The sequence below is a fragment of the Macrobrachium nipponense genome, chromosome 37 (genome assembly GCF_015104395.2).
Source record: "Macrobrachium nipponense isolate FS-2020 chromosome 37, ASM1510439v2, whole genome shotgun sequence".
Classification (NCBI taxonomy): Eukaryota; Metazoa; Arthropoda; class Malacostraca; order Decapoda; family Palaemonidae; genus Macrobrachium; species Macrobrachium nipponense.
In genome coordinates, this window is record NC_061097.1 from 14,021,267 (window position 1) to 14,034,967 (window position 13,701).

Consider the following 13,701-nt stretch of genomic DNA (forward strand, 5'->3'; position numbering starts at 1 on the left):
CCTCGACTCCCAGTGGTCAGCCTAACTCGCTGAGTAAATATTTATGATACCCAGATTTTCAGCAAATCGTTGTAATAAGCAAACGCAAACACCTTCAGATATCGCTTAAACATTTCCACGGTATTTCTGAAGTGGTGTTTTACATAGAGTATATTCATACTTGAATTTAAACTAATACATATTCAGTTAGACGCAAGAAAATGCGTTTAGAAACAGTTTTCTGATGAAGTTTTTTTCCCGATATATCAAAACAGGGTTACGACATTTATCAGCCGACACATTTCTTAACAACATCCTTACATCTTCAAGGCTAAAAGAGATGCGACGATGTTGTTACATCTTCAGGGCTAAAAGAGATGTGACGATGGAGAGTCATCAATGTGACGATGGAGAGTCATCAATGTGACGTCATCAACACGTCTTTCCCAAACAATAACACTGCTGGTGGGCTTTTTAAAAAAAGCCTTTCCGCTTCACTACTGTATCAGACGAACGTTGACCATTCAAGTTAACCTGAGCCTTGTTTCTGATTAATGGTTCAGTCGTGTGTTGTTCTGGGATGCACGAATAGCTGGGGGAAAGGGAAGCCTATTATCCTGGCATCGTATTCCCAGTGCAAGTGACAAGGAAAGGAGAAATAAATTGCTCAGGAGGTATAAGGCAGAGCACTTGCTCAGTAAATGAGTCATATTATCACTAAGTTCAAAAGACCCAAACAATAGCCCTACCACCTATCTACACTATTTTCGTCTGCCAACCATTGCAAGAGCGACTTTCCAATAATATTTTCCCGCCACTACCAACACATGGACAAAAGTTTGCACCCATACGTATCTAATTCGTCCTATCTTTCAATTGGAAGGTGGTCTTTATGAAATAATATAATCTTATGCAAAATATTAAGAGCAAAAAACCATTTTTGGATTGAAATATTCAGATTTACATATTTTCGTTGACATCGTTTTCGGGAGACTGCTCAAAATGCAGGCGATTTCACTACGTAGAACATTTAAAACTTATTCCACCACGTACTAACAATAAATACAGAAAAGTGTAATTCCATGTTTTTAGGCAAAAAATAACGATAGACTTCACAGGAGCAACAGTTGGGATTCACAGAAAATGGATCGCGATAAAGGACCAATGAATTTCAGAGTTTCAGAGACCATTCCACTCTTAAGACTGCAATGACACAGACAGCTTGCCCTCGTCTGAAAGTTGTTTGAGACTACTGGATTCTAACCTTCATGGAAAGCAAGATCATATTGATTTTATATTAAATATTTATTGTTGCCAGGAAGTGTTTTTTTCTCTCATGCTAAGTGAAATTAACAGACTGAAAAACTTGAAGCATAAGCAACTTTGAGAATATTGTTTTCACATTTTAAGGAATTAATACAGCACTACACGAGAATGCATATAAAATTGTATAAAGCAAGAAAGAAACCATACCCTTTCGTACATGTGTACAGTGTGCACAAAACACTTGAAGTTAAATTAGGTGAGAACGTAGTCTGCCATATTCGCTTTTGCCCACTAGCGTACTGCCCATCCGCCAGATATGCTTCATTTGTTTGCACTCAATCCATTCTAATTTTGTTGTAGTATACTTTGGCTGGCTTGCGCCACCATCTCCGGTCTAGATTATGGTATCGCGGGTTCGTTTGCCGCTAACATCGTGACAACTTCAAATTTCTATGAAATTGGAGCTCAAGGCTTTGTAGTGACAAGCGTATCCGAAAAAGAAGAAGAAGAAGAAAAAAAAAGCAAAGAATTTGAGAAGTCAAGAGGGCATTGTGGCCTTTACAAATATATATATATATATATATATATATATATATATTATATATATATATATATATATATATATATATCAGGTAAATATTACCAGTAGCACACACACACACACAGAAAGCGCTTGGTTAGAAATTCTGTATTTTTTCCTGTGGTATTCGCATATATATATATATATATTATATATATATATATATATATATATATATATGCATGTTTGTATGTATTTATATAGTATATATGGTGCGGTGTGTATTGTAATTAATATTTACTGTCTTCCTGTTCGTATGCATCTCTCTCTCTCTCTCTCTCTCTCTCTCTCTCTCTCTCTCTCTCTCTCGCCTCTCTCTCTCTCATGTAAACAAGGACCTGCACGACAGCATATAAACCTATATATGACCACAAGGTTGGCTTAGAAAGAAGTTTCATTATTTTGGCCACAAACTGTAATTTACTCGACTGTTGTCTGATTAATGAAATATTTATAAATCCGGCTCGTATAAACAAATTTGGAATATGATTCACAAGACTATACAACTATACTCTGTTTTTTTTTCTGTCTGTCCATCCGCCTGTGGTGTTTTTGTATGGTAACACTGCGTCCTGGGCTTTAGACAGTTAAATTCAGCTTACATTCAACGATTATAATAATATCCTATTTCGAATATTATCGGTGTAATTCGCACACAGTAAATTATTAAAACACTTTTCAGTTGTAAATGTACGCCTAGATATCCTTTTATTTATCTAAAACTTACACATAGCGTAATTATGTAAGCCCGGGACGCAGTGTTACCATACAAAAACACCACAGGCGGATGAACAGAAAAAAAAGAAAAAAAAAAACAGAGTATAAATATCGCCTGGAGTGAAGATATACATGAAGAAAGCAAATTTTAAAAAGAGCTAAAGACTCCTATTCTGCAGGAGCTACGACACTGATGAGAAAATACTAAAAGACAAAATATATAATTTATAAGCAGCTTTAAAAAAAAAACATACTCGGGGGTCGCGAGAGAGGGAATCATCTCTGTGGAGGGCTGTACATAAAACCAAACTTGAAACAAGACCAATATAATTAGAGGAAGCGTTCAAGTGGAATAGCACAGTGAAAGGAGTTTGGGAGGCAATTGTACTTCCATACCTGATGCAGATGTTAATATAATTGGTATTCCGACATTACGTGTTCTTGTTATTGTTTCAAGTTTCCCCTAATGCCAGAACCTGATGAATGGGAGTCCGTCTGTCTTGTGCAGTAATGTCAAAAGTACAACTAACGGCGTTAAGAGTACAAATTCGAAACTCGGTGTTGTTTCAAAAGTTACTTTGTCCAAAAATATATCAGGATTATTTGCTTCGTACATTATTTTTTATTTTTCTTCAACAAATGGCTCTCTCTCTCTCTCTCTCTCTCTCTCTCTCTCTCTCTCTCTCTCTCTCTCTCTCTCTCTCTCTCTCTCTCTCTGACGTCGCGCAGTCAGTTAGCGTGGGCACTAATCCCCATTTTCATTGCCACCTAATTCAAAGGCAACGTTTTATGAGGTATAATTTGGACTCGGTTTTAGTAACTCTATTCATTAAATCCTTGAGGAGCTGTAGGAAGCAGAACCATAAATTGACTGGTTTTTAAAAGGGCATGCTTAAATGTAAAATTCATGAATTTACGGTTTGGGATAGTGAACAAGAGTATATCTGTCAAGCTGAAAGTAATTTTCAGTTATTTTCAGTCATGTCAAGCAATAAAGGACACATTTATTTAGTTTTCTTTTCAATGCAAATATGCATATTTTTGAACTCGGAATTGTGTGATAATTTTTATCAATTTCAAATAATACATCTCATAAATTATCGCTGAACATTTTTACTTGAATCCCTACGGAATTGTGGCCCTGAGTCAACGTTATCATTTTGACTTAAAAGTGATCCTATACGTATATCATGATCAATAATGTGCAATATTTTGTTATTGACGAAAACCACCGAACGTCTAGGGGAAAGTTGAGTCACCGTTGAGAGTGGCTGTTCAGTAGTGATGAAACAGTTTAAGAAGTTGAAATAAGCTCAGTGTCGATTGTCGTGTCCTAGGCTAGAATTTACAGTACACCTCACTTTTTACCATAACTGAAATGATAGACTTGGGAATGGGAAGAACTGAGATCATGTAAGTCTAGGCTGAGATCTCGTTTTATAGAGACAGTCTTATCGAGACATCTACTGGTGACTGCAACTGCTATCTGCTGGACTGCTCAAGCCCAACGTGTTGTCTCAGCAAAACAAACAGTTTCACACTTTATTCCAGGGGCATTTATTTCAACATGTTAATCAAAAAGAGCAATTTCCAAGCGATGTGTTACCCCAGGAGTTTTTCAAGCTTATTGGAAACATTCAAATATGACTCCCTATAAACAGGCGATTTGGAAGGCTGGCCTAGATAGCTAATGTTTGTTATCTTTTTTTATTCTGGAGAATGTTACTCGAGGATATTCTTGGGGTGTTGCTTTTTTTATTTTTTCACTATTGGTGCTTGGATCAAGCCAGCCTTATGGCATGTTTCCTGATTATAGAGCCAACTGTAAGCTGGTTGGTTGAGACTGATTTCCGAGAAAAGGACAGATTACAGTCACGGAGAACATAGTAAACAGACATACAAGCGTTTGGGAAAAGTAAGAATACAAACAAGAAATTGAGCCTTAGTGCATGTTAGTTACGCTTCATATTTAAGTCTCCATACGATTTTTAACCTGGTTATACGCATTGTATATTGAATGAGAGCATATTTAATGTAAATTAGGCTAACAGAAAAGCAGTACCATCGCTGTAACCTGTTTGCTGTGCATATGTACCACATAAGGTTAAGATTTCATTATTAGGGGTACAATATAAATACTGTATGTTGATAGCGCCTCAGTGACGTGATTGGTATGGTCTTGGTCTGCCACCTTGTTGGCTGCGAGTTCAATTCTCGGGCATTCCACTGAGGGGTTAGAGATGTGTATTTCTGGTGATAGAAGTTCACTCTCGACGTGGTTCGGAAGTCAAGTAAAGCCGTTGGTCCCGTTGCTGAATAACCACTGGTTCCATGCAACGTAAAAACACCATACAAACAAAATAATGTATGTTGATATTGAAATGGTATTGTGTTACATATTAGAATGCAAGTAGGTACCATATATAGAACATAAATTTGAAGCTGTTGTCAGATGGGCCTGAATGCTAAAGCCTAGTCTACACTATGCCTCATAAGACAGTTACTGACACTGAAGTTCCTTGAGAGCAGGTGGCATGGAAAACAAGGGCGTGTCCACAGAGAACTGTGAAAAGCCCATATTGACGTAGAAAAAGAAAGAGGGAGGGCAGCTATACATGGTAGGCAACAAGAACCATTTATATAAAAAGTGCAAGATGATTGTTAAAATAAGAAGTTGAATACTACTAGTGCAAAAATGAGGTTTGGTCCATATTTTTGGCAAACTAATTTTTCGAAAAGGATGTAATTTTTGTAAGGAAATATGGTGATACCAGTTAATTAGACAAGAGAGCCAGTAAAAATCAGAAGAGTTCTATTGCTTTTCCTAATTGCTCAATTAGGAAATATAAAGTGAAGTAAAATCTATTTTACTCACTTTGCAATTCACAAATTGTCCTGATTTTGGGATTTGCATTGTGAAACCAACCTCTTTCTGGTTTCCTTTTATATTTTGGTTAAGTTAAAGGAACAATATTTTTGGTTTTTTTCTGGCCACAACAAAATATTTATACTTGAAGCATTCTCTTGTTCACCTTCCATCCTCTCCCCTCTTTTCAAGTGATGTATTGGAGTGGACTGAAGCATTATTGGGGAATACAGGCAGTCCCCGGGTTACGAAGGGTTCGGCTTACAACGTTCCGAGGTTAAGGCGCTTTTCAATTATATTCATCTGAAATTATTTCTGGGGTTACGACGCCTACAATGCTCATCTGGCAGAAGAAATATGACACCAAAAATGCAGAATAATCAATATTTGAAGGTTTTTTTTTATATGAAAAATGCAATAAGAATGCAGTTTACATAGTTTTTAATGCACCCCAAGCATTAAAAGTAAGGTTTTCTTAGTATTTTTGACGATGTTCCGGCTTATGACGATTTTTGGCTTACAACGCATCTCAAGAACGGAACCCCCGTTGTAACCCGGGGACTGGACTGCCTGTACATGAAATTCCCCACAATTCTGTACTCTGCTATCTAAAGGGGAAGACTCTTTGAATATAACTTATCAACAAAATAAACTGTTCATTGTGAAAAAGAAATAAGTTGATTAAAGTAGTCGAATGTCTGGAGTTCACTGTATGCATTGTTATAATATAATGAAAAGTTATATATTTTACAGTATGAGTACTGATGTCTCATGCATGTAGAGGGTTTGAATGTTTGTTGTAGTACTCATTTAGATAAATTTTGATGTGCTTAAAAACAAATACCTGTAGTACAAGTAAGTATTCCATATTTTGAGTAAAAACTGATCCCAGTGTCTTATATATCTTCAGAGTAAACAGGTGGTTATGCTTAGATAGAATGCTACTGATTTTGTTGGCCCTGATACTTCCATTTCCGAATTTCACTGACTATTGAAAACTTTTGTTTTCAAAGGGACTGCAGATTTGCAGTTTGTTTTGTAAAAGTTTTTCGTACAATTTGCATGAGAGATGCTATTCATTGTATTTGTTTTAATTACAAATGTGAACATTTTTCATCTTTGTGTACCATACTGTAGCATTTATTTTCTATTTAGGGTACCCAGAGCTCCTGTTCGCCAACCGCAAGGATATTCGCATAATAGAGGTGGGGAATGAGAAGCAGTCACGGCAAGTAATTGTAAAGGTTAGTACTATCTTTATGTCATGGATAAAGGGAAAACTATCCTGGTTTCAGTGGTCTATGTTGAGGGTATTTGGCATTTTAATTGGCATGATTGGAAGTAAAAGACGCCATACTATATCTGTTTTCTGTTTGTAGTTCTATTCCTTTTTTTCCACCCTTACAGTGATGTGTGTTTAAAAGTACACAGTTCTTGTTTGTATAATAACATTGATATTATTAGAAAGAATTTTGGACATTGATATTATTAGAAAGAATTTTGGTGTTACCTGGTATCACTTTTGTATTATATTGACAGCACACTCTTTGCTCTAATAATTAGGTAGATTTAATGTGTGGGAAAAAAGTGTAGTTTATGTGCAGAAAAGTAAATAGTAGAGGCAGTTCATGCATATTGTTGTACCTGTCATTACTGCCAAAGAACATATGCATTGCTTTTATTTATTTATTCACACTTGACAAAACTGTTTGTGAATGCCTGCGTAAAATCCTGAAAGTTATTGTATGATAATTGAATTGTAGAAAAGTTCACAAATTTGAAACCAGTTACTAATGACCATAATAGTGAAAACTTCTGAATAAGTGCAAGTCAAGTTATTAGGCATTATTTATAAGCCATAGCAGGGGTATTTTCTGTTTAAGTAGATCATTGATCCAGTGATATTGTTTATGCATCCTTTTATTTTCAGGATTTTTTTTTGTGTTAAAAATATTTTGTTAAGAATAATATCAAGTCTGAATAAAGCTTTTTAATACGTGTAGTTATCTTATTTGTGTAAAAATCCAGTCCTGTTGATGGGGGGAACACTTGAAGTGTTAGGTCCACTTGTGTAATGCCCTATTATTAGTGTGGGAATAAATTCTCCTCTCCCAATGTACCTACCCTCTCTCTCTCTCTCTCTCTCTCTCTCTCATCTCCTCTCTCTCTCGTCTGTCTCTATCGTCTCTCTCTCTCTCTCTCTCTCTCTCTCTCTCATATTGATACCTTCAGTTTGTTTTGTGGAATGATAAATGCACATAACTGGATATGTAAAATTTTTAGGGAATAGGTGTTAAAAGCCAAAGATTGTTGAAAAAGTTATTTGAACTAATTGAGTGAAATGTCTAATATGCTTTTTAATACGGTCAGGTATCTTTATTCATTATAACATAAAAATTAATCATTTTCTGATGTTTCCTTAAGGTCTAAGGGTTGTATTAGTGTACATGTTCAGGTATGTACTGTGTATAGAATTTCAGGTAATGTAGGTAAATCACACACTTATTTCAGGATGTGACAGATGCAGCGTCAGTTGATTATTATTATAAAGGACAGCTTGTATGCTGGACCGACATCGACAATGAGCTTATCAAATGTGTGGAAATCAATAAAACAGGTGGTGGAGCTAAGGATCATAGAGAGGTAAGATTCAGTCTAAATTACCTTGGAATCTTTTTATGCCTGTTTGCTTTTTTTAAGTTTCATCCTGGGTATTGCAGATTAAGTTTTGTGTAAGGTTTGATATTTTTTTGGAAAGGGCTAAGGTTTTGTATCTTCATATTAACATAACGCAATAAGTATTGGTGAAGAGGTACTATTATACTTTTGTTTAGGAGTCATATTTTGTTCATACAAAATGTGATTTTTTGAAATTTTTACTAGCTTTGTGTATGACTTAAAGATGCTGCATATTATTTTAGTGTTTTTTCTTATGTATTTAAAGTCTGATTTACCAAATTATTTTCTTTGGAATATCTTATTTATGTGCAGTTTTTTCACAAAACCAATAGGCATGTGCAATGTATTTTCATTTTTAGGTGATAAAGATTACAAGAGGTATCATCTCTCCTGATGGACTGGCCGTAGATTGGCTTGGGGAGAAACTCTACTGGACCGATTCAGATACTAACAAAATTGAAGTGGCTGAACTTTACAGCAAGCTACGTAGAGTTCTCTTTTGGGAAGATCTGGATCAGCCAAGAGCCATAGCCTTAGTTCCTTCAGAGGGGTAAGTTGATTCTCTCTCTCTCTCTCTCTCTCTCTCTCTCTCTCTCTCTCTCTCCCCTTTCACCTCTCTCTCTCTCTCTCTCTCTCTCTCTCTCTCTTCTGATTTTATGGATGTGAAGATTAAATATTGAAAACCCATGTACTGTATTCGTAATTATTTTCAGTTATTATTATTATTATTACTAAAATATTCCTGAGTAAATTGATTAATGGATATCTTTCATCAGAAGTGATATCATATCTTAGTGTTATTTTATTTCTTGTTTTCATTTTTATTAATTTCATTTTAGGTTGATGTTTTGGACAGACTGGGGTGAAAATCCAAAAATCGAGAGGGCTGGAATGAATGGTGATCCTACCACAAGATGGGTTATTGTTTCAAAAGAAATATACTGGCCAAATGGGTTGACTGTTGATTATGGTCAACAGGTTATTTATTGGGCTGATGCCAGGCTCTCTTACATTGCCTCTGTAGACTTTGAAGGAAACAGCAGAACCCTGGTAAGTGGAAGTTTTGCAGTTATATTTTCTTCTGTTGGTAAATCCAATCTGCATCTAAGTTTTTTATTTTTTTAGCCTTTCACTGCTTTAGGGCCAGGTACACTTGATGGTACATATCATTAATAACTGCAAGCAATATGCAGAATATTAATACAGTATTGACAAGACTTCGAATTTCTCAGATTCACAAAACCCATATAAAGAGTAGAGACAATTTTAAGGCATGTGTACCCTAACTGAATTCAAAACAGCTGCGTACAAATTTTGAAATGAATGAAAAGTCATGTGCCATAAAAAACTGTGCAGGTGCTAAGAGAACTAAAAAATTATGTCTTACTCAACAAGTTTCTCAGCTTAGTAGAAACTGCAAACTGATTGTACTGAGATATTGAGTGAAAAATGAAAGCCGTAATGAAATGAAAGTAAATTAAAATGTGAAAAGCTAAAAAGAGATGCTTACAGTAACTTGCACAATAAATTCACCTGAAATGAAAGTTATTAGATGCTTAAAATTAAGATGAATAAAGTAAAAATTGAATTACAGAATTACAATTCTGTAAAGATAAGCAGTGTGATGATGCACTGCTTAGATGAAAGTCATATTTTCTCCTGCTCCTCATATCTCAGGAGCAGTGTACCAAATTGTACTAACCGATTGAAACCTTTCAGAGACAGAATATTTATCAAAGCTCTGAATTACTCCAACTCTGTCTTTAATTTCTTATCATTAATTAAAAATGTCTTTTTTTGTGGTTATTGCTAGTTGTTCGAATTGCTTAATTCAGCACAGGTGAAAATATCATGCCACTTTTTTTTTCTTACAAAATATCAGAAGTCATGAAAAATAAAGAAGGACTCGGTTTTTGGATGCTTGGACTTGAGTAAAGTTCCGAGGAATTAGTTGTTATAATATTGACCTGGGAAGTGCTTAATAGATTTAAAAATCACATACATACAGTCTATTCTTGTAACAATGTTTTTTAGAAGTAATTAGAGTTCTGTATTATTGGTGGTTTTCAGTGAAGTAAGGTTCATCTTTCATAGAATTAAATCTGCCCCCATTAACCAAGCTGGAGACTCGAGAAAATACCAGATGGTGCCTCATTATTTACAGCAGAGTTGACATCATTGGGAGTGCATTAGATTTTCAGAAAGTTTGAAAAGCTTCATTCACTCTTGAGTCCATGAAGCTCAGGAGTAGATTTTTAACATTTCACTTCATCTCAGAACTGTCATTTTTTCTGGGTTCCTTCTCATGGGGATTTGTGGTAATGAGGTAATAGACAGGAAAGTGAAAGAAGATAATGACTATGCAATAATAACATGTCTCACCCCTACTCATGTCCCATCCCTACTCTTATATGAAAAGACCAATTAGGTCATTTATTTCAAGGAAATGGCAAGAGTTGTGGCTGTCTCCAACTCCTTGGCAGTGTTAAGAACTAAAGAACCCTTAGAGATTTTAGCTCATGGCCTAGAAGTATATTGATAGTTACTGAAAGGTTGAAGTTGGCTCAGCCTGAATGAGGATTAAGCATATATGACATATTTTAGGTAGTAGTGGTGCATCTTTGTGTGCTCATTGTGAAAGGTTTCCTGTAATTTGTCTCTCTGCTGGTTGAGTTTTGTTTGTAGCTCTTTTGGGTTATAGCCTGTTGACTTCATAATGAGTTTTAGGTTCAAGATTTAAAGAAAAAGAAAACAATTTTCTGTCATTGCAAGATACAGTGAACAATAATCTTGTACCATATTTATTAAGTAAGCTTTTTGTGTTGCAGGTAGTGCAGGGAAAGTTACCACATCCTTTTGCTCTAACTTATTTTAATCATACACTTTATTGGACTGATTGGGAAACCAGAGCAATCCACTATTGCAATGTTGGAGACAAGGTAGGCATGTTGCACTATGTTGCTTTACAAAATGGGACTATTAGATTAATTTGTGTTCTTGAACTTGAGTGAAATGTAAAGTAGAATTTTTTTTTTTGTGACGGAATGAATTTGCTATAATTACTTTTTTAGTTAAAAAGTTGTAAAAAATAAAATAAAATGTTCCTTGGTCAGTAGCGTTTCAGTAATTTACTTGAGCCCAGCTTTAAGATTTTAATTTCAAAATCCAGTCCGATGAGATTCAAGTGCTTTTTACTCCATGCTCTGATTAAAATGTCTGATAATGATAAAAACAGTAATATACTAATGATAAATGACAACAATAGTAATACTAATAATGATAATAATAGTAATGTCTATCCAGTATATGTAAACTAGAGGTATTCATTTTTAAGAACCTATAATGAATTTCTCTTGTGACAGAGGCTTTGTGAGGAACAAAAGCAGTTGGGGACAAATTTGTCTCCTATGTATATACATGTGTACGATCAAGCTCGTCAGCCATATAAGAAAACACCCTGTCAAGAAAAGAACGGTGGTTGCAGTCATCTTTGTTTAGCAGCTCCAGCACCTAATGAGTTCACCTGTGCATGTCCAACTGGAGTCAAGTTGATTGACAATTTTACCTGCTCTGATGGTAAGCATAATTTATTATCTCTATGAAAGTTTTTCCTTTTTAATTTGGAAATATTTGGGTTCTTATAAATATGTTAAGAACATTCTCTATTCATTGTACCATATATCCATCTGTTACATTGAGTTCAGTAATTAGTCAGGAGTATTAGATTGTAGTTTAATTTGTTGTCTGATTTTTGCTTTTATTGTCATATGTGTTTAGATATATGTGTGACTATCATTAATGTAAAATTTTTTCAGGTCCGGAAGAAATGTTGATATTAGCTCGACGGACAGACCTACGTCGCATTTCTTTAGATACTCCGGATCACACTGCTGTGGTAATGCCAGTATCAGGGGTGAAACATGCCATTGCAGTAGATTATGATCCCATTGATGGTTTTGTTTACTGGACTGATGATGAGGTATAATGCTTGGGACTTTTCCATGTATATATTTTATTTTTCCTTTGACTCAATTACATTGTTTACTTAGACTGCAGTTGCCCCTCTGTGTAAGTGTTATATTGTGATAAGGTTGATGGTAGTAAAAAATTACATCTGTCATAGGTTGTCCAAAGGGTTCTTCAATGAAGATAGCATTAGAATAGGAAAAGTTAAACACTGTCATGATATTTGGTGGTACCACATACTGTGTGCCTCATGCATGCATTCCATGTAGTTCCAATGGACATAGCTTTCCCTCAATACAGTTGCATTGCTACTTTCATTGTATCATTCATCTATTCCATTTGGTCTCTTTGTGCCTAGCATCCTCAACTTCTTCCATTTCACCTTTTTCCAATTTTCACCATTGTTTCTGAAGAAAGTAACTTTGTTCCGATACGTAATACAAACCCTCGGTCCTTTAACAATAGGAAGTAGCTAGCGGCAGCTGGAACGGTCGTAAGCTTCGAACAAGGGGAGAACGGTAGTTAACTGCTTGTCCGATCGTCGCGCGCCGCGCGACTGGGAGGTAAACAAATCACTTTTGCTTTCGGCCGCGGGTGTGAAGGACGTGTTCGTCATCGCTCTCTGCCCGCTTCATCGTCGTATGCTTTGTTTATATTGTGTTTTCTACTAATGGTTTGTTTGACTTGAAAATGAAACTGTAAGTACACTGTTTTCATTTTCATTACTTAATTATGAACCAACATGGAGTTATCGCCGTAGATGCGGCGATTTCCTCTCTTTTCATCAATTGAACCCTTGAATTATGTCTCGGTGCCGAGGGCGGGCGCGCTCGCGCCGAGTCATGTATTTGGGCGAAAGTGTGTAATTGAAAAATGTAAGTACTCTTTTCATTATATTTTTGCCCTGTGCGTTCGTTACCGAGAGTGTGATTGTGCTCGGCACGAGCCTTTTAATTTTGTATAATAGAATGCAATGAAAGTGGATTCGCAATTGCAATATTCTTTTCATTTTCATTTATTTATTTGCATGAAATTTTATTTGGATCAATTTTCGTTCTTACCCGGGAATTGATCCTTACGATTTTTTTATGTGAAAATGAATCGCAAGTGCAGTATTCTGTTTCATTTTCATATATATTTTATGATAGCATCATATTATTGGATCAAGTTTCCGTTCTACCCGGGAATTGATCTTTTCTCCTTAAGTTCTATGAAGTGAATCGCAAGGGCAGTATTCTGTTTCATTTTCATATTACTTTTCACTGCTGTGCGGGGGTAGGGGAAGCGAAGGTCTGCCAGGAAGTCGTCGGAAAGCTCTCCCGCGACTCCCTTGGTATCCGATTCTTCGTCTTCCTTCCTGCCCCCCGCTCAGCTTCTTCATTGTATTTTGTATTTGGGGTCTTCCTTGCGTTCGGGGTGGGGCATGTCTTCCCCCCGTGCGTGAGGGAACCCCTCTTACTAATCTATCTATGTTACCGCAGGTGCTACATCCGTGGGAGACGACCTTGGATGTAGATGTAGATCCTCACGAGGTTGTACTCGTTGTCGGGGGCGAGAGTGCTCCCGCAACGAGCCCTCTGTAACGTGTATGCATTGGTCCGAGGCGCAGTGGGTGCTGTACGAGGGCAGGAAGAGACTTAGGCCGCCC

General features: G+C 36.2%; 1 protein-coding gene across 1 annotated transcript in view; it reads left to right on the forward strand.

The window, feature by feature from the left end:
• LOC135209032 (low-density lipoprotein receptor-related protein 6-like) overlaps positions 1 to 13,701 on the forward strand; it is a 94,329-nt gene that overhangs the window by 34,355 nt on the left and 46,273 nt on the right. The window contains exons 2-8 of the mRNA XM_064241575.1: positions 6,564 to 6,652; positions 7,920 to 8,051; positions 8,447 to 8,637; positions 8,927 to 9,137; positions 10,916 to 11,026; positions 11,450 to 11,663; positions 11,903 to 12,066. Coding sequence (XP_064097645.1) covers positions 6,564 to 6,652; positions 7,920 to 8,051; positions 8,447 to 8,637; positions 8,927 to 9,137; positions 10,916 to 11,026; positions 11,450 to 11,663; positions 11,903 to 12,066 — 1,112 coding nt within the window. The remainder of the gene's footprint in view (positions 1 to 6,563; positions 6,653 to 7,919; positions 8,052 to 8,446; positions 8,638 to 8,926; positions 9,138 to 10,915; positions 11,027 to 11,449; positions 11,664 to 11,902; positions 12,067 to 13,701) is intronic.